The sequence below is a fragment of the Phyllostomus hastatus genome, unplaced genomic scaffold (assembly GCF_019186645.2).
Source record: "Phyllostomus hastatus isolate PE091 unplaced genomic scaffold, TTU_PhHast_1.1 phas_contig_80, whole genome shotgun sequence".
NCBI lineage: Eukaryota > Metazoa > Chordata > Mammalia > Chiroptera > Phyllostomidae > Phyllostomus > Phyllostomus hastatus.
Genome location: NW_025333960.1, coordinates 37,653,354 through 37,673,466, shown reverse-complemented (window position 1 = coordinate 37,673,466; position 20,113 = coordinate 37,653,354). Strand labels below are relative to the sequence as shown.

Sequence of the window (20,113 nt, the reverse complement as noted above, 5' to 3'; positions counted from 1 at the left end):
TGTGGACTGTGGTCCGTGGGAGGTGTGCTTGTCCCCATCCTTTCCTGTTCTTGGATTGGCTGTTCCCACAGCAGGTCGCCTGGTACCAGGATTCCTTCGGTGGTTTATCTTCAACCCCCTGGTAGTTTCTTCCTAAGCTGCCAGTTCATTTACTATCCTAAAAAATATGTCCCTTCTTGCCCTGACCATTGTGGCTCAGTTGGTTGAGGGTTGTTCTGTGAGTAAAGGGTCGCCGGTTCAATTCCTGGTCGGGGCACGTGCCTGGGTTGTGGGTTTAGTCCCCTGTTGGGGCGCGTGAGAGAGGCAACCGATTGATGTTTCTGTACCTCTCTTTCTCCCTCCCTCAACTTTCTCTCTAAAAATAAATAAATAAAGCGTTAAAAAATGCTCTCCCTTCTTGTTCACTGAGAGAAGCAGATTTCGTCTTCAGTCTGTACTCTCTAGTGCAGTGGTCTCCACGAATGGGGGTGGGGAGGGGCTTCCTGGCTCACGTCCAGAACCCTGGGGTTGGGTGGGTTTGTATAGTTGGAAAATAAAACTCACCCCCAAGAACCATAGTTCTGACTTTTTGTTTCTTTTCTTCAAATACGGTCTTTTTCCTCTTCTCCCTCTATGAAGGAAAAAAGTGAAATTATGGAGTAAAACATGTTTTCTTTATTCCTGAAGAGAGGTGTGGGAACATTTTCCTTGCTTCTGTGAGCAGGAGCTGGGGGAATCTCTGCGTTTATGCTTGCTGGCCAACAGAACAGCCTCTTTGCTGACCCTCAGCAGCACTTAGCCACTGGTTTCTTTTGAATTTCATTCAGTTGGACAGTTTAATATGACATTATTATGTAACCTAAGGACAAACCCAACAGCAAGTTAAGTAGGCCTCACAGGCAGCCAGTGCTGTGATTTCCAGCTGGGGCTCCGTGGGGAGGCAGCCAATGGGCTGGAGGGGAGGGCTCCCTGCTGGCACTGGGGGTGGGGGGGTAGGATGGGCAGTGTGGCTGCAGCCATGGCTCTCAGTGGGGAAGGGGTGGGAGGGGCCACGGGCCAGGAAGAGAGCAGGCTGTATGTAGAAGGTGGCAAAAGCCCCAGAAACTTAGGTTGCTGGCAGCCTTTTGCGTGTGGTTAATCAATGCATGCCTTTGGGGCTTCTCATTTCAGTTCCATAGCTTCCCAGAGGCTCACGGTTGTACCCGATGATAGCGGTAGGTGTGCCTCACCTTCTGGAATCACGTTACATGTGCGCAGGTGGTTAACCCTCTTGTCTTCCGTGTCTTTTAGGCTCTGAGTGCGCTCGAGTCCTTGACCTCAAGCAAGCAGTATGTTGAATACCAGGATCAGATATCGGAAGCCGTGCAATTCATAAAGCATCCCGGCCATTGCCTCCAAGATGGGAAAAGCTTCCTGGCTCTTCTCGTTAACCGTCTCTACCCAGAAGTGCATTATTTGGACAATATACGATAGCAACACCGAGGCTCTTGAAAAACCCGTGGCCATTTATGTTTACATTTAACTTTGCTGTTGCACAAGTAACTGCTCAGTTTCACCGCAGAGCTCGGGGTGGCCTGTGAGAGGGCAGGCTGGCACGGAAGTCAGAGGCTCTAGATGATTCTGTTGTGCCCGTGCATGCGTGAGTGTGTGTGCGCGTGTTTGTAGCTCTTCAAACCTTCCATGGTCTTTTTAGTTTCTGTGTTCAGCCCATGAGGTAAACTTACCAAGTTCCCCTGGGGGACAGAGCTACTCACAGTTGCCGATACCCCAGTTCTCTCTCAAGACCCCGGGATGGGGCTCCCCGGGCGCTTCCACTTCTGTCTTCCCGGGTTTCTTCAACCGTCGAGGCCCCTGTGCCGCATCTGCCTGCTGGAGAGCCTCCCTTTTGAGTCCCGTGTGTGTTTTTCCAAAGTGAAACAAGCTTTGAAAGTTCTGCCTTTCTCTAACGTGGGGAGATACATCATCTTAAAAGTATTATTTCTCTCAGGGGAGGTAAGAATCCCAAATTACAGTCAGTCATTGTCTAGAATGTGACCACTTGATCCTGATTAGAGTGGGCAGCAGAGACGGTGACCAGCACATTTCCGTCAGCCGCGTGTCCTCCTGGAGAAGGAGCCATCCGTCTCAGCCAGGTGTGGCGAGCCGCGGTCGGTGAGCCTGCTGGGCCCAGATGTGTCTTGTTCAGTCACACGGGTGAAGAACGTGAACGGGGCTTACACTCCTCGGTTCAGTGCAGGCGCACACACCCTCCCATGCTGCCCCAGCCTGTTCCCTCATTCGTTCATGGCGCTTGCTTGGACCCCGTGGATGTGTACGTTCGCAACTCTTCACAGACACCAGGGTAGGTACCTGAAGGCCCTGCTGGCGGGGGAGAGAGAGAGAGCGAGAAAGCAAGAACGAACTGGCTTCTCTGTCCCCTGCTTGCTGCTTCACTCCGTTTGAAACTGAAATGAAGCTGGCACACTTGTTGAAACACTGGCCGGTGGAAACTAGGTCAGGTCAGGGGACTTGACTGGAAATCGGCTTTTCTTCAGTAGCCACGTGCCTTCTGTTGCTGTTAACTGTTCATTCATCACCAAAGCCCATCTGCTGCATTGCCAGATTCTGCTGTCATCTTCTTGCTCTTGTCATTTCCCCCGGGAATTAGCTGTTTGACTTCCATCATCATAGTCGTAATGCTGTTGGCTCAAAATCGATTTTGTTTGTCCACTGGCATTACATGTCTTTTGTTTGTGGGTCATCTGTAGCCTGAGGACGTTGACCTAAAACTATCTGAACAGTCACCAAGAGCTTTTAGCAGGGGATGAGGATGCAGGCCGACAGAGGACCGTTCCTTTCAGACATCCTTGGGGAATGCGTCCCCAGACACTCGGGGCGTGCAGCCACTGGTCATCTGGGGCTCCTTGGGGTGGGCAGGACGGTTCTGCCTCGCAGGCACGGGCCGATCAAGGCTGCCCGCCCAGTCCTCGGGCCGCGCCGCATCCCTCTCAGGCGGGCCCGGCTCAGAGCTCGCCCGGTTTTTGCCTCTCTCCAGTTTCAAAACCCGTCATCTTCCTTGTGCCGCATGTGGGAAAGTGTTAGAATCTGGGGCAGTTTAGAGGCTGATTTGGCAACAAAGATTTTACGACAAAATATTTTGTGTGTTGTTTTCTTGGAGGAAGATGTAATTATGGATATCCTAGAATGTGAAATTTTTGCCTGAGAGTATGTATATTTTAAAGAAAATTATGATTAATCTGTTAATTTTTGAAGGTTTATGATATTTATAATGTACTTGGTCTCTAAAAATTATAAAAAATAAAATCATTCTTTGATTGTAGCTGGTCGGAATCTGATTTTTAGGCTGTCACACGGTCCTGTGAACTTTTGCAGTCGTTAAGGTTGATGAAGGTGTCTGTGCCTGACGACATGTCCTTTATTTGACAGTGGAACTTGAATGTCAGAGATATGGTTGGTCAAAGTGCTGCTGCTTTAACTCCCTCGTGCGTAACAGGTGGTGTACTACTGACTGCGTTGGGAGGCTCTGGACTGAGAAAGCTCTTTAAAGACACTAGGAGTTCAGCGGCAGCAATGCTGCTGTAGCCTCCTGGGTCTGGGGACACCCCGTGTGACCTTTGGCCCTCAGGAGTAACGAGCCACTGCTGGCAAAAGCGGTCAGTGTCCGGAGAGCGCAGGGCCAGCCCCTGAGCCAGTCACCGGTGCTGCATGTGGCTCCCTGGGTCTGGCAAGACCAAGGCCACCTCTGGGTCCAGCAGTGTTGACGGTGAACGAGCACATGTGGCCATCAGTGGCATCCGGTGCAGACTGGGGTTGTCTGTCAGCTTCCCGGTCTTGTGGAAAGCATCTCCTAGGCTCCTCCACTCGTGTCCCTGCTCCGCAGTGCACAGAGGATGCTGATCTGGGAGGCACAGAGGCGAAGGGAGGGAGGTCCTGCGGATGCGTCTGCTCAGCCTGATGGGGATCAGGACCCGCCCCCACGTGTTCCCCAAGCTCCTGGGCACCCAGGGGCCTCAGCCCCAGGCACCTCTCTGTTTTCACGTCTGCCTCCCGGGGTGGTGCCCGTGTCTCTGTCCTCTGAGGTGGGGGAGGCCTAGTCCAGAGAATGAAACTCCCAGAGCAGCCTGACTTCGTTTTAACTCGGTGCCAACCCCGGTGCTCCCCATCGGTCACCAGAATCAGTGTGTCCACATTGTACAAGTTAGAGTGTGAGAACACTCTCGCCCTCTCTTCCTTTTGAATGAAGGTGATGCACAGCTTTCCGGTGGGTTTTTAAGCCTAAAATTGATGATTTCTTCTGGAGCAGCAAGCAGATGTCATGGGATCCCCAGTCCGCAGGGGCATCAGAGCTCATCCAGTCCCACCTCTCACTCAGCAGGGAGCCCCAGCCCCAGCCCTCCAGCTCCTCTTTTGCCCTTTCCTTCGGCAGGTGGTCCCACAACCACGGGGGCTATTGACAGACTCTTTGTATTTAGCCAAAACTGGTCCTGCTGGGGCTGCCCGGCTGCGGCTGCTCTTACGCCTCCTGACAGACCTCCAGACGCTTTGAGACCTTCTCACACCTCTGACCCCCGCCCACCAGCCTGGCCTCTGTCCTCCCCAGGCTGAATGCTCAGTGCCTTTCGCTGTCCTGGTCTGACACAGTGTCTGGCAGGGCTGCACTTGGTCAGGTGCCTGAAGTAGCCATGTCAAGCTAAAAGGGCCGAGCCCGGGATGAGCAGGGCGAGGACCCAGGCGAGACAAATGCACCCAGGGCACAAATGTTGTCACTCACCCGCAGATGCCAAGAGTGTCCTATATTCTGTGTCCTGGCCCGGTCCCCGCCCTGGGACTTGATCACGCTGGTGCAGGCCAGCAGTGTGTGTTCACCCTCCTGGGCTCGAGTGGTATCAGCTGTCAGCATCTGTGCCCTGGGCGGTGCATTCCGTCAGTCGGGGGGGAGTGCCAGCTCCAGGCCTGTCCGGCATCCGCTGCTGCCAGAGACTGGTCTGGGCTGCCTGCACGGTGGGCCTCAATAAGGTGCTTTGTGCTTCTCTAAAACTGCCTGCTCTTCATGTGGGACCAGCGTTACAGCGTATTTGGAGGTGGTAGCTGATTTTTTTTTCCTGCTCAGTTAACTGCCTTACTGAGCAAAATGTTGGAAACAAGTGGTTTGCTTAAAAAAAAAAAGTACCCTCTGCTGTGGTCTTCCACTTGTGTCTCGGTCAAGCTGGGGGCAGTTCCTGGCGTACAACCAGGCCCTGACCTTGCCCGGGTCTGCAAGGTCCTCCCGCATCACGAGGCAGCTCGGCCTGAAGAAGCGACAGTCCACGTTGCCTTCAGTCGGACGAGGTCCCCGGTTTCTGATGACAGGAGCTTGAGAAAAGGGAACTACTGGCCCTATTCAGGGGTAATAAAACCACGAAAGAATGTTGATTATTGTAACTTTTATTTTTTAATGTGCAAATGTAATACCTTGCATTGAGCACTGGGGGCTGGAACTTACTTTTCTTTCCACGGCTTAAAATCACCAGCGTGGCAACAAATACTCTTAAGTGTGTTCAACTCTGTTTTCTTCCCACATGTCTAGTGTGGCCTTTAAAGACCACGACTGAATTTGGTCATTAAATATGCACCATTCACTTCTTTACTGTTCAGCATTTAACACACTTGTACAAAGGAGAAGTTTTGTTATATAATGATGAGAAATAGGAAGAAATGAGAATTGGTGAAATAAACTAGATTCAAATTTCATTCACACGTGGTGGGTATGTCTCATTTTTTTGGCAAGCTTGTTGGTAGGACTTTTCACCCAGAAATGACGCTAAGACGAAATGGGAAATTAGAAAGCTTGGAATGGGTAGAACCTGTAATCTGTGACATTTCACTCCAAGGGGCAAGGCCTCTAAAGAGAACGGAAACCTTGGGAGGTAAGAAATGGGGTAGACAGGAAGGCAGCTGGTGATTCCAGGGCGCTCAGGAGAGCCCGAGGGTCCATCTCGTGGCTGGGACGTTGGTAGGCGGGACATTAAGCTGCACAAAGGGTCCCACCGCCTGAGTTCCTGGGTGGGGGTGAGGGCACCTCTGGGAGGGCTGGGCCGCCAGGGGAAGGCAGTGGAACTTGAGCTTGGTCGTGGCTTGTTCTGGAAATCACTGCGGCATGGGAATACCGGGAGGTCTCCCTCAGTGTTCGTTTTTTACTAGCATTTGTGAGACATGTCCCGGAAGGGCCAAGTGAGGTGGGAGGGCAGAACGTGTGATGCTGGCCAGATCGCTTTTCTCCCTGAGGCTTTGCCCTCACTTCAAAGTGAGGGCCATTGACGCCTTACTGTCTCCTGGGTTTTCGGAGAGAACCACCTGAGGTCGCAGAGGGGAAGGGGGCTTTGAGGAGCAGGGCTCCAGAAGTGGGAGCAGCTGCTGTTGTGGAGAGGCAGAGGCTGAATCCAAGTGCCCAGGGTTGGAGGTGGGGCCAGTCCAGGACTCCCACCTCCTGGTTTCTAAGGTCCCTCTGGCCTGAAGGTAGACACCTTGTCTCATCCAGTCTGGAAGGGGGCCGTGTGGGAAAACTCAGCCCCACCGAGTTATTCCCATCCCAAGGTGGGGGCTACCTTCCATGTCTACTGTCTCACGGACTTTGTCTTCTTGGGTAGCTACATCTCCGTTTAAAATTTAGGCTATTAGCTAGCTCTTTGAGGGCAGGGGAAGTGTGTTGGACTCCTGGTGGATCTGGGCAGGCACCTGGGCAGTTGTTGCCTCTTTCTCCTGCTGCCCCCTCCAGCAGTCCCGTGGGTGGCTAGGCCTCGGGAGGAGCCTGTGGGCTGTCAGGAGCCCCTCAAGGAATGAACAGAGGGCTCGTGTTCCCAGAACACTGCGCTGAGGAAGGGAAGGCTACGGCTCTGCACCCTGGGCCACACTGGGAGTCCCACCTGGAAAACACCAGGCCTCCCAGGACTCTTCTCTCGGCAACTTGATCCCAGGACACTGCTGACTGAGCTTGTTGCCAGGGGCTCTCACCCTGTTGCCACCTATAGAACCTGAGTGCTCCGAGGGGGTCTGATTAGGGAAATCTGCTCCACCCAGACCTCTCGGTGAGAAGGCCAGGCTCCCAGGCCAGTCCAGGGGGTCTGGTTAGGGTCGAGGACAGTCCCCTCCCCTTCTGCCCCTAGAACAGCTGCTCCATCTGGAGACCAAGCAGGAGGCTGCCTGTGCACTGTGAGCAAGTTGTCAGAGGGCGTGCCAAAGGGACCCTCTGCTGCCCCTCCTCCGTGTGCGCCCGGGCCCGCCACTGTGTCCGGAACCACTCACTCCGTCAGAGGTGCATTCCTTTGAGGAATGCTGCTGCTTCTGTTTCCAGGAAGCCCTGCTCCGAGAAGTGCCAACACGCAAGAAGGGCCACCCTTGGGGAATGTGGATGTGGGCTGTAAGACCATATTATTGAATTATTAATTTTCTCAAATGTGATAATGACGTTGAGGTTATGGAGGAGAATGCTCTGGTTCTCAGAAGACACAAGTCTTTAGGGGCAAAGTGCTGTGATGTCTGCAGCTCACTCACAGACGGTTCAGCCAGACACACACATGTGCATTAGCAAAGACGGCAAAATGTCAGTAACTGCTGAGTGGAGCCAGTGGTACCTGGGTGGTCATCTTACTTTTTCAGCTTTGGGTGTGTGTTTGAAAACGATCATGAAACAAAGTGCGGGTAAAACCGCCTGGAGGGTTGGTTTGAAATTCCGGCCCTGCCCTCAGAGCCTGTGATTCAGGAAGTCGGGGAGGCGCTCAGGATGGGGAGCTGAGCGAGCCCCTGAGCTGTTCCTGGTTCAGGACCCCTGGGACCCACTGGGGAAACGCTGCTCCCAGTGCCCAGAGTTCCACGGTGGAAACCCAGCCCCGGAGCAGTGTGGGGCCGGAGCAGGCGCAGCGGTCACACGCACAGGGGAGAGCAGCGTGCTGAAGCAGAACAGGAGCCAGCACGTGCGCGGCCCCTCGGGTGCCCTGACTCCCTTCTGCTGCTGTCCTTGCTGTGGGGGCTGGAGGCCCCTGCTGCGGCTCCAGCTCCGGCCACCCGGCCCCCACCCCCACGCTCCAGAATTTTCAGTCACGTAATCACGCTGTGTCTGACCGCCTGGCCTTTGCTCAGACTGCCCCTTCTGCTTCTAGTGTCCGTCTTTTCTATCTCCCAACCTCCATTGTCCCCATCTGCACGCTAGCGTGTACCCTTCCCATGTCTTCTCCTCTAGGAAGCCTTCCCAAGATTGGGCCAGTCACCCCCTTTGTCATGTGCTCCCCTAGCACCCCAGCACGCTGTTGCCCTTCCACGACTTCCCACTAACTGTGGAGTCCTCAGGGCAGTCCTCAAGCCTTCTTTCTGGCTGTTCTTCCAGGCACAGTGCAGGGCTGCACTGCCCAGCCCCTCGAGGGCGAGTGGGACATGCGGCTGTTTCTGGCCAGTGGACCACAATGACAAACAGGAGACCCCATCTAGAGCTTGCTTTTAATCTCCAACCGAGAGCCCCACAGCCTTAGAAACGGTGGAGCCCTAAGTCAGCTCAGTGAGCAAAGCCGCCCGCCGCTCTGTGATGGCAGCTGGCGCAGTGAGAATACACTCCCACTGCCTTTGGCCATTGTGATTTGGGGTTGGCTTGTCACTACGGCCTGACTGAGATGCACGCCTTACTCAGTGCTGCACCCCCAAACATTCGGCCCAGTTCCCAGCACACAGCAGATGCATAAGAAATAGTTTTTATCTCTATTCTGGGCTGTGAACCTGGCCTTGAAGACCAGGTAGAGGTTCCAAGACACATGATCCCGCGTCCTTCACTCCTTCCCTGCTGATACGGGACTGACTGTCCCTTGAGGTGCCCCGGAGTATCCTTTGTAAGGAGGTAGAATGCCAACTCCTCTGACCGTTTAACAGCTCAGGCACCACAACCGCCATCACCCGCCTGCCCTGGCGAAGGCCCTGGCAAGGAGGGCAACCTCATGACCCACTGCCTTGCCCGTTAACTTGTAAAGATCTCTCAACCTTCAGGCCGTCTTGCAGGAAACATCACAGAGTCCCTGTGCTCACTGTAGGGTACCATTCCAGCCTTTGGAGAAGTTCTGAAGGGAAGCAAGTTTGTTCCCATGGCCTCTTCAGTCCCCTGGGGGGCAAGCTCCCCTGGTCTCAGGCGCACCTCCCCGCTGCCACCTGACCCAAGGACTGCAGGAGCTGAAGCAATCAGGTTCACGCTGAAGCGTGAATGTGGAAGGCAGAACCCTGCCAACTCAGCCTGGCAGGACTCGGCCAATGGGGTGAAGCTGCTGTACCTCCTGGGGTGGGGGCGCGGGGTGCAGGTCCTAGAGAGAGGCGAGAGCTGCAGTTGCTTCGTCCATGGGGACCCTGCAGCCTCGATGTTCCCTGAGGTTTCCCCACCGTGAGGACAGTGGGTTCCAGGTGCTTTGAGAGATGGTGTTTGGTGCTTCGTTTCCTTTTCCCAGGAGCCCCAGCTCGAGGCAGTATAGAGCTACTGATGGGGTAAGAGGTGGGCGAAAAGGGTGGGGCACTCACAGAGGAGACACCAGGGGCAGAGGCACCAGGCTCCTTCTCATCACTGACTTGCTCTTTCTGGGGCCCCAGGTTTGCACGGCCCCAGCCCCTAAGCCCCAGGTTCCGGCTTGTTCTCTGGAACTCGTGTTCTCAGCGAGGCTGCTGCGGGCACCACACGGCCAGGAACTCTCTGCCTTTCCCAAGGTAGCTCTTCGAGGAGGGCCTGTAACGGCCCTCACCTCTGCAGACAGCCCGGTGCCCCCACGAGTCCCTGGGACCCTCAGACCCCGACAGTCCTACCAGCCAGGAGGGGAGAATATCACTGTCCACACTCCACAGTGGAGGAACTGAAACCAGGTCCTCTGGAGAAAAAAAGGGCCTTAGGCCACATAGCAAGTTGGCGACAGAGTCAGGATGGAGTCTGGGCCTCGAGACGCGATGACCAGTGTCCTGCCCGCTTTACTGTGATGTTCTAGGTGAGAAAAGGTGAGAGGGGCTCTTCTGGAAGTTTCACACTGGAGCTCACACATGCTCAGATGTATACGCGCTCTTTCAAAATGCCGGCCCCACTGACGTAATACTGCCGGGGCTCCGAGACAGATGTCCGTCCATGTGGGAGACTGCTGAGCCCCTGTGAGTGGGGTCCCGAGCCCCAGAGCGGCCGCCACGGTGCCTGAAAGCCAGGAAGGGCTGCCCCAGCCAAGCCTCGCGTTGACCTTTGCAGCTCTCGGTGCACAGGTGGAGCCTGTGGCTGAGGGGCTCCTCAGGGTGAACACGTGGCTGCCCGTAGGCTCCGGGGGCTCATCTGGCTCAAATTCTCATAATTGGACTCCTGGGCCTGAGGCCTGTGGACAAGAAGAAGTTGGCTGATCACCCAATACAGGGAGTGGGGGCCCTCGACTTCCCAAACCACAGCCCAGCAAGGGGCAGGAAGGAGAGACGAGGTGGCCGACTCGACAGGCCCTGGACACCAGCTGGAGGCTGGAGGCAGGGCGGTGCAGAGCTTGCGGAATGGGAGCGGACTGCGTGGGTGCCGACCGTGTCCCAGACTGCAAAGTGTCTCTTCTCACAGGGATCTCATCTGTGCCCTCAAAAAACCACCTCTGTGTCCCCAACCTGCAGGCCTGGTTTTCCTGAGCTCTAGCTGCCTTCCTGGCTTCTGAGACGTCTGAGTGGGCATCTCAATCCCAAGTGTCCGCAGTGCTCACGGGATCCTCACTCCCCCCTCTCTGTTCTCTCCTCAGCTGCATCTCAGTGAGTGGCACCCAGGGTCCAGCTCCAAACCTGGGCATCCCGGCCCCTCCCTCCCTCGTGCTGCCCACCCAGTCCTCCCGCCAGCCCTGCCCCCTCAGCCTGCCTCCGCTAACTCTCACCTTCATCCAGCAGCCATGCCAGCCTCAGCCTTGGCCAGCAGCCTCCTCACAAGCCTCCTGCCCCCCTTTTCTGCTCAGATGGGGACAGTCGTCCACTTAAACCCATTTAGTGACTTCCCAGAGCACTCAGAATGAATCCTGCAGCCTGCCAGCCTACCTCACTCTCTCCCAGGTCTCCTCGGAGCCTTTCAGCTTGCCGTGTCCTCCTGGATCACCCCTACCACCCTGCCTGCCCCTCCGGGCTCAGGTATCCCCAAGGTCCTGTCGTCAGAGAGGATGTCCTGACCTAAAGCAGCCACAGTCCAGTGGCCCCTCCCTACCCTGGGGCTCGGCTTCATTGTCCTGTTGGTTTCCTTCACAGCTCTTATTTTAAGATCTAAGATGGTTTTGCTAAAAATCCCCACAGTGAAGTTTGAGTTCTCTGAGGTTGGGGGTTTTTGCTGTATCTTTAACATCTAAAACATGTGTACACAGGAGGTGCTCAATAAATGTTTGAACAACAGTGTTCCGGTTTAGGCACCTTGGTGCAGTAGTAAATGGGCGAAGAAAAGGGATGTTGCATGGGCACCTGAGAATGTGGGGGATCATTGTACAGGCGGCTGCGGGGAGGGGCTCGGGCTGGCGGTGTGGCTTCCGCAGCCCTTGGGGCACAGGTGGAGTGCAGCTACGGGGGCGGGGCCTGGGCTCTGCTAATGGGCCCTGGAAGACTGTCTTCCTCCTCACCCCGGCCCTAACCCAGTGTCTCAGACGGACCACCTGGGGTCTGATCTGAATTCTTTCTTCGTCAACATGAGCCTTCCCTTGGATGAACACCAAGAATGTGGGAGCACGGGTGGGGGGTCCACACCTCCTAGCTGGGTCCCTGGGCCCCTGACATAAGCCCTCAGCACCTCTAATGACATTCATTTGCAAAGCCTCAGCAGGGTGTCTGGTGGAAAGGGGGCCTTGAGGTGGCTTTGGCATGGGCTCGCCTGTACCAGTAGGCTGGTCACTCCGAGAGGAGACATGGCCTTGAGGAGCCGCATCCTGGTGCAGAGATCAGACAGGCACCCAGAAAAGTGACCCTTTGGCCCCAGGACACTAGGCAGGCCTGGGGGAGATGCCAGTGAGAGGCCCAGACAAGAAGTGCTGGGAGTGGGGTGGGTGGGTTGGGGAGGACAGGCCACCGTGGCCTGGCCTGGCTTGAGAAGGCACGGTGGACTCAAGGAGGAGCTCCTCTGAAGGCCGCAGGGAGGGCCTAGACCTTGGTCAAGGCCGGGCCCCCAGCCCTGGCCCTTTGTCTCTCCTTTCTCCTCATGTGGTCCACCCTGAGGAGCCTGCACCCCTGGGCCAGTGAAGACCAGAGCCTGGTCAACTGGGGGCAGGGTAGCTCACTTACCGTGGTGGGGTGTCCTGGGTGGCTGGATGCTCTGTGGGGGAGACAAGGAGGAAGAGAAAGGGCATGAATCTACACGGGGGCCTAGACTGTAGGCCCTGCCGTCCACCCTGCCCGCTGTGGAGAGTGGCCTGAGGGGAACGTGGGACAACCGCAAGCTAGCAGGGTGGGAAGGAGTCACACAAAAGATGCAGGAGCAGGGTGGCTGAGAAGCTGTCCAACAGGAAAACCCTCCTTTCTGCAGCCCTCAGCACAGACTGCTGGTGAGTCCGAGGGACCAGCGAGAGGGCCAGTGTGGCCCTAGCAAGGTGGCAGCCAGGGCAGCTGTGACATGTTTTGGATTTCCTCTCAGGAGAGTCTGAGGCTGGTGGTACTGACCTGGGTGGTCTGAGTGGCTCTGGGAAGTGCCCCTCCAGGGCACAGAATCAAAGCTCCCCTCTGGCCCAGTGAGAGCAATGTGGGGCAAATTGTGTCTCTCTCTGAGGACGCTCTGCTAGTTTACCCTTCCACACTTCTGCACATGCTGTTCCCTCTGCTGGGCGTACCATTAGCTCCTAGTTCTCCTAGCTCATGATTTCACTCTCCCTCTCCCCTTCCTGTGGAAAGCCTTTCCTCCAGACCCCTGTCCAGATGCCTACCAGAGTGATGCACACATACCCTGGGCGTCTGCAGCGTCCCGACTGTAGGGGACACTTGTGCAGACTGCAGTTACCTGCTTACTCCTCAGCATCCCGTCCAAGGGCAGGGGACCCTCTTTCTATTCATCTCCGTATTGCTAGCACCTACACAGCGCCAGGAGGCCCTCAAGATGCTGCTGTAACTAAGGCAATGGTGCTCTTTGGCAAAGCCTGTGCACTGTCAGGGGTCTTAGGGAGGAGTCCTTGATGGGTGGTGGAAAAGGGGAGGGGACTCCAGAGCTGTACTGGCTGGGTCTCTATCTCTGTGACTCCAGGCTAGAGGCAAGTTCCTTAACCTTGCTGGCCTCAGCTTCCAGATGGTAAAATGGGCTCATCCCGGTCCCCACCTCCTGGGGCTGGATGAAGGTAGAGGAAACGGAGATGATGTCTCTGTGCAAAAATGATGTTTGGGTTGTGTCATGCCAGGTGCCAGCCAGATGGTCTTACCTAAAAGGACAGTGCCCGCCCTGCTGCTCCCCTTGCACCCACCCTGTCCCAGGAGCACCCACCTAGGCGGCGGTGGGTGGTGTAAGCGGCCACCACTCCCAGCAGCAGCAGCACCTTGAGGCCCAGCGCACTGAGCAGGAGGGTGAGTGCTGAGGCCCCAGAAGCACCGTGGAAACGGAACAAGTAGACGCTGGCCTCGGCGCGGCCCAAGCTGTTAGAGGCTGTGCACGTGTAGCGGCCGTCATGGGCGAGCGCGGGCAGCTCGGCGGTCACCTGGTGGCCGAAACCCTGACCCGGGCCCGGCCGGGCAGCCGAGAGGTTGTCCAGAACGGGGCCAGACCAGGTTAGAGCGGGCGGAGGCTCCCCTTCGGCCGTGCAGAGTGCGCGGAAGGTATGCGCGGGACCGGGCATCACCGAGATGTTGACGATCCTCGGGGCAGCTGTGGGAGGCAGTAAAGGGGGCGGGGCGGGGCGGGGCGTGCGGGAGAGAGGGAACCACTATCAGAGGGCTAGCCTGGGGCAGACAAGGAGAAGGGGTACCCTTCCTTGTCCCCTTGAGTGGCCCAGGAAGTTGGAACAGGTGGGAGGAATGCGGAAAGGAGGGAGTGGGCACCAGGCTGCCCGGGTCTCAGTGCAGGTGTGGCCTTGGTCGAACTATTCCGCTGCTGTGCCTCAGTTCCTCCGTGTGGGAAATGGGAACCACTCACTTATAGGGCTGGTGAGAAGATTTGCCAAGCTAGTACGTGCGGGGTGCTTGGACTAGGGCCTGGCCCATAGGAAGTGCTCGCGTAGACGGTGGTTATTGTTGCCGCAGCACAGGGTTGGGGCAGTCTGCTGGTGGGATTTCAGGGGCACCTCCCACAACCCGGCGACTTCGCCTGGAGCTAGAGTTGAGACTCACGGAACCCGCGGCCTGTGTTAGGTAGATGCCAACTCTGGGAAGACACTGAAATGCGCTCTGGCAGTCTAGCCCGTCCAAGGGCACGGGAGAAGTTCTTGGGAGAGCCAGACTCGAACCCAGAACTCCTCCTGGACACCCGCCCCCCCCACCGCCCCACCCCCCACCATAGCAGGGGATCCAGGACTTTTCAAAGCTCCACAGGTGATTTCAGTGTGCAGCCAGGGCTGAGCACCGCTGCCCTGGGGACCGGGGCCCTGGTTTCCACACCTTGCGGCTCCGCGCGCACCTCGCAGGGGGTGCGGCTGCTGTTCAGGGCACACGGCACTCACCTCTTGGCAGCTCCGGCCGCACGGAGGGTTACTGTTCACGAGTTCTTCTCTCCCCTGAACTGCGAGCTACTGGGGACTTTCACCCTCTGAGAGCTTCGTTACAATGCTCACTCCCAGGCCCCACCCAGCCCTTCCCGGGCCGGAATTCTGCATCTTTGACAAAGGCCCAGGTTGCCCGTAACCACTGCCAAGGGTGAGAGCCCAGCTCCGGAGAAAGACGTGTGTATCGATCCCCTTCCTACGCTAGAGGCCCGCACAGAGCCCGCCCCTAGTAGGCGGCCCCCACCCCAGAGCGGGAGGGACGGCGGAGAGGAGGGAAAGCCCCGCGGCCGAGCTCACCCGTCACGCGGAGCCGGACCCCGTGGCGGCTCTCGTAGCGGTCGTGGATGTCGCCGGCGAACTCCACGCGGCAGAAGTAGCGGCCCTCGTCGGCCAGGGCGAGGCGCTCCACGCGCAGCGAGAGGTCGTTGCGCCGCGGGTTGCCCAGCAGGTGGAAGCGGCCGTGCAGGCTCAGCGCCGTCTGGCAGAGCTCGCTGCCCCGCGCCGCCGCGCAGCGGAACACCTGCGGGCCGGCGTAGGGCTCGCCCGCGCGCCAGATGGCCGTCAGCGGCCCGTCGTAGTGGCGGTGCGGGTGCGTGAAGGTGCAGGGCAGCACGGCCGCCTCGCCGGCCGCCGCGCTCACCTCCGCCGGCACCTGCATGGACCAGCGCTGCGCCGGGGCACCTGCGGAGCGGCGCGTCAGTCTTACCTGCTCGGCGGCCCGGCCGCCTGCGGGCCCCCAAACCCAGGATTCCGGAGGAAACCCCTGGAGACCCAGAATTGGGGAAGCACCCGCGAGAGACTGAGAACCCCAGGACTCTAGAATCGCCCCCTCCCACAAACCCCATGACTCAGGAAGCACCCCTCCCCCGGCGAAGGGGGGTCTGGAAACCCACCAGGTGACTAGAGAAGCATCTCAAGGGACCTTGACTCCCTTGACCGGCCAGGTTCCTGAAGTCTCCCTCACTTTCCTGAGACTACTAGCCTCTCTCCCTCCCCGAGATTCCATGTGCCCTATAGGCCCAGTGACCCATCACTCGCTCTGCTACAAAAAAGTCCTGGGATTTCTGTGGCTGCAATAGAGTCCGAAGACCTCCGAGGTAGTGAGGATAATGACAGCACTTACTGTGCACCTCTGTGTTGAGCGAGTTCCCGGTAGTATCTCTTTTAGTTCTCACAAACGATCCTAGAGACAAACATAGTTACCCCTGGGTTACATGTTAAAAAACTGAGACAGAGAGGTGGAGTAGTTGCCTGAGGTCACACAGCTAGGATGAGGCAAAACCAGCATTTAAAGCCAATACTGCCTACTCCACAGTGGCACTCTACTTCACTAAAGGCTCTGGACCTGGGGACCCATCCAAGGAGACCAGCAGTCCCATTTATAGAGGGGAAACTGAGGCCTGGGAGGCAGTGATGTATGTTTTGAAGCTAACGTGGTTAAGTTGGTAACTCCAGAATCCAGGTCAACACACGTGGGCTTCCGAAGAGGCCGGTACCCAGGCAGGGAGCTAGAGGCCAAGCGTGGTGGATGGTTACACTGCCTCCTTACTCTGTGCAAACACCTCTGGACTCGGTTTCCTCACGTCCTGCATTGTGAACCTCTGAGGTGTGGTCAAGCGAAGGTCCAGAATCTTTACTCTGCCTCCAACTCACAAGGGCCAGTGAGCTGCTGCCTGTGTGACTGAACATGTGCCGCTTTGAGAGGGGGGCGAGTTGGATGGGGGGCTGGCTGTCAGTGCCGGTCCCGGGAGGGCCGGGCAGGGGGCTGTGCCTCCACAGGGAAGGAGGGCAGGCTTAGCAGCTAGTGCCCAGGTGCAGTTCACAGAAGAGTATTTAGAGGGAATAATATAGCAGCCCTTTGTGTATCCAAAGGGCTTTGCAGTTGAAATAGTTCTTTCATGTATAGCACGTCACATGACCCTCAAAACACCCAGGGGAGAAAAGCAGGGCAGATATTGTTGTAGATGAGAAAATGAAAACCCAATTAAAAAATAGGCAAAGGACTTGAACAGACACGTCTCCAAGGAGGACATACAGAGGATCCAGAGACACATGAAATAGTGTTCAATATCGCTAGCTATCAGAGAGATGCAAATTAAAACCACAATGAGATACCACTTCACACCAGTCAGAATGGCCATCATAAACAAAGCAACAAACAACAAGTGTTGGAGAGGTTGTGGAGAAAAGGGAACCCTAGTGCACTGTTGGTGCGACTGCAGACTGGTACAACCACTATGGAAAACAGTATGGAACTTACTCAGAAAACTGAAAATGGATCTGCCTTTTGACCCAGTAATTCCACCGCTAGGATTATATCCTAAGAACCCTGAAACACCAATCCAAAAGAACCTATGCACCCCGATGTTCATAGCAGCACAATTTACAATAGCTAGATGCTGGAAGCAACCTAGGTGCCCATCAGTAAGTGAATGAATCAAAAAACTATGGTACATTTACACAATGGAATTCTATGCAGCAGAAAGAAAGAAGGAGCTCCTACCCTTTGCAACAGTGTGGATGGAGCTGCCAAGCATTATGCTAAGTGAAATAAGCCAGGCAGTGAAAGACAAATACCATATGATCTCACCTTTAACAGGAACCTAAACAATAAAACAAACAAACAAGCAAATTATAACCAAAGACACTGAAATAGAGAACAGGCTGACAGTGACCAGAGGGGCGAGGGGAGGGAATTTCAGGGGAAAAGGGGAAGGGTTTACAGGAACAAGTATAAAGAACACATGGACAAAAACTGGGGGAGGGGGGTGGAAATGGGAGGGAGGTGGGGAGGACTGTGAGGGTGGGCTGGGATGGGAGTAAAATACAGAAAACTGTACTGGAAGAACAATTAAAATTAAAAAATAAAAAATAAATAAAAATAAAAGAAAGAAAAGAAAAGAAAAGAAAATGAAGACCCAGAGTCACACAGGCAGAAGGTGGGAGAAAGCCAGCTCCTCTGACTGCACGTCCAGTGCTCTCTGCTCTTCCTGGTAGCATGCCACATGCCCTGGCAGAAATCCTCTCGGCTGGCAGAGCGCCCTCCAGGGAGCCCATCCCATCTGTGGATCACCTACAGGTCAGAGCATTCCTCCTGCACAGAATCCACGCCTGCACCCCCACCTGACCGCCACTGCTGTGAGGAACACCGCGCAGTCCCTCCCCGGGATGGCCTTTCTGGGATCCCATCACGCCTATCCGGGGCCCATACAGCCTTTCCTTTTTTGGTGGAAGTCCCAGTCCCCCTTGCCGCCCCTCCCCGTCCTCACTGCCTGCTCAGTACTCTCCCGCGGTGTGGTGTCCTGACCTGGGGCTCCACATGTGTGCTCCAGGTGTGCTGGACCAGCGGAGTGCGGTCGGAATCGGGTTGTGCGAGCTGTGCCTTGTATATAGCCTCACTTTGCCCTTGTGCCGAGCTTGCAATCAAAGAAAACCACACTTTTTTCCCCCCACACACAATCTGCTTCTAAGCCAAATCCCTTTTCTTCTGGACAAGTGCTTTTGAACTCAAATGGAGGACTTAACAATGACCTCGAGCATGAGCTTGCTCATTCAGTTGTGAATAATAGTCAAAGGGCCTAGTTCCAAATTTGAGAAACCCTTTCTGAAGGCTTTGCTGGTTCAGTCAGTACTACCAGCTGCAGAAAGCATCTCCCGGCTCTGGAGACTCAGCTCCTGCCTCAGTTTCCCTGCATTCCCCACCTTCTGTGACTTCAGCCTCCCTGACCTCATGCATCTCACAGGCATCCCAGATTCCCCAGGTATACCGTTCACTACTGTGCATTCATCAGTTAGCAAATCTTTATTGGACACGTCCCCATTCTAAGCCAGGTACTAGGATAGGAGAGGGGCTACAAAGATCAAACAGTAATTTACCAGCCTGCTGGAGCTCACAGCTCAGAAAGGGAGGAGGATCTGGGAACACGTAATTACGCCACTGCCTGCCAGGTGCTCTTGTGAGAGATACAATGTTCCCTTTGTCTGAACGTGGTTTCAGGCTCTTTTACCTGTTCCTTCCTGGCCATGCCCAGGTCTCCGAGTCCCTGCAGTTGCTAAGAGACCTTCCTTGAGCCCCAAGCCTGGGTGTGGCGCCCCAACCCTGTGCCCCAGGGCTGGCAGAGGTACTTCCTCTGCGTGGGCATAGTCTGTTCTCTGCGCGTCTCACCCAGGCACCCAGAAGCTCTGGGGGGTGGGGAGGGGGCAGGGGGCAGGGCCACATGCACATAGTCATTCTTGTGTTGTCACTGCCCAGCACAGCGCCATGCCACATACCTAGTAAGTAATGAAACTGCTGTGAGCAGAAGGGAGGGTGATCTGGTGGGCAGGGACGCCTGGGCGTGAGGGGAGTGTCATCGTGCAGCTATTGGGCAGGCAGGGAGTGGAGGACCCATGAGAGAGGAGACGCCATTTCAGCAGAGCCTTCAGAAAGGAGTAGGATGTCACTGAGTCTTGAGGTGGATTCAAGGCAGTCTAGGCAAAGGGGGACAGTGGGGTCACACCAGGAGTTGGGGACATCTGCAGAGAGGATGCTGGGCACAAGGGATTAGGGGGCCAGAGTTCACAGTGCTTTGGGGACTTCTTTAGGCACATAGCTCATCTTGTTTCACATGCACAACAACCCCATGAGGGACTGTCATCAGCCCCTTTTTAGAGAAAGGAAATGGGGCTCAGACAGTGCCAGGTCACGTGACCGACCAGAAGCCCAGCCAAGGCTTCCCCCTCAGTAGGTCAGCTCTCACCTTGCCCCTACATTAATTACTACATTGTGTTGCCTGAGGGTGATAGCCCAGCTGGGAGTCATCCGGAAGTGTGATGTGGAGGGTGGTCCCTCCCCGCCTGGGGCGTTTTGCTGAAGGAGCAGAGAGGACACCCAGAGACCCTTTCACCAAGCGTTACCACCTTGGCTCCCTGCAGCGCTGGCGCTGGTGGGCGGGAACCTGTGTTTCCTGTTTGCCTGCTGGACGCACTCTCTCTCACACAGACCGTTGAATGAATCCTCCCAGGGGACTCACGTTGGCAGGACTGGCCCAGGGAGCACGTGCGTTTGCTTTGGCAGCAACCCAAGCTCCCAGCATCCTGTGCTGTTTACCATTCCCTCTGGCAGCTCCTGCAGGTCTCTAGCCTCTCGAGGGTTGGGAGGGAGGTGGGAGGGGAAAGTTCTGAACTGGAGCTACCCGCCCCCTCCAGTAGGGCCTCTAATCTCCTTAGCTCAGATGTGTCAACCTTTGGGGTCAACAGGAAGCCCACATTCTTCCCATTGTCCAAAATACCTCCCCTCCATGGTGGCCACAGGGCCCGGTGGAAAGCATTTCAGCTTTGGCACAGCTAGGTCCTGGGGACAATTTTACTGGTGGTCATTCTTTCATCAGACGTGTATCAAGCACCCAGCCCGTGCTGCGTGGCCCTGTTCTAGGCTCATTCACTTCCTAGATGTTTGGGCAAGTTTGCTACTTAATGTCCCAGTCCCGGGCTCCTCTGCAACAGAA

General features: G+C 56.0%; 2 protein-coding genes across 4 annotated transcripts in view; one reads left to right on the top strand and one right to left on the bottom strand.

Moving 5' to 3' along the window:
* EPG5 (ectopic P-granules autophagy protein 5 homolog) overlaps positions 1–3,298 on the top strand; it is a 94,202-nt gene extending 90,904 nt beyond the window's left edge. For all 3 annotated transcript variants that reach the window (XM_045849815.1, XM_045849814.1, XM_045849816.1), the window contains one exon: positions 1,270–3,298. In XM_045849815.1, the coding sequence (XP_045705771.1) occupies positions 1,270–1,452 (183 nt within the window). In that variant the 3' untranslated portion in view covers positions 1,453–3,298. The remainder of the gene's footprint in view (positions 1–1,269) is intronic.
* Positions 3,299–8,192: 4,894 nt separating this feature from the next.
* On the bottom strand, positions 8,193–16,219 carry SIGLEC15 (sialic acid binding Ig like lectin 15). Its single transcript, XM_045850309.1, has 6 exons — positions 16,177–16,219; positions 15,751–15,810; positions 14,925–15,308; positions 13,418–13,795; positions 12,235–12,265; positions 8,193–10,328 (listed from the first exon to the last, which is right to left on the bottom strand). The coding sequence occupies exons 1-6, from the start codon at positions 16,217–16,219 to the stop codon at positions 10,247–10,249; spliced, it is 978 nt and encodes a 325-aa protein (XP_045706265.1). The 3' UTR covers positions 8,193–10,246.
* Positions 16,220–20,113: the final 3,894 nt, after the last annotated feature.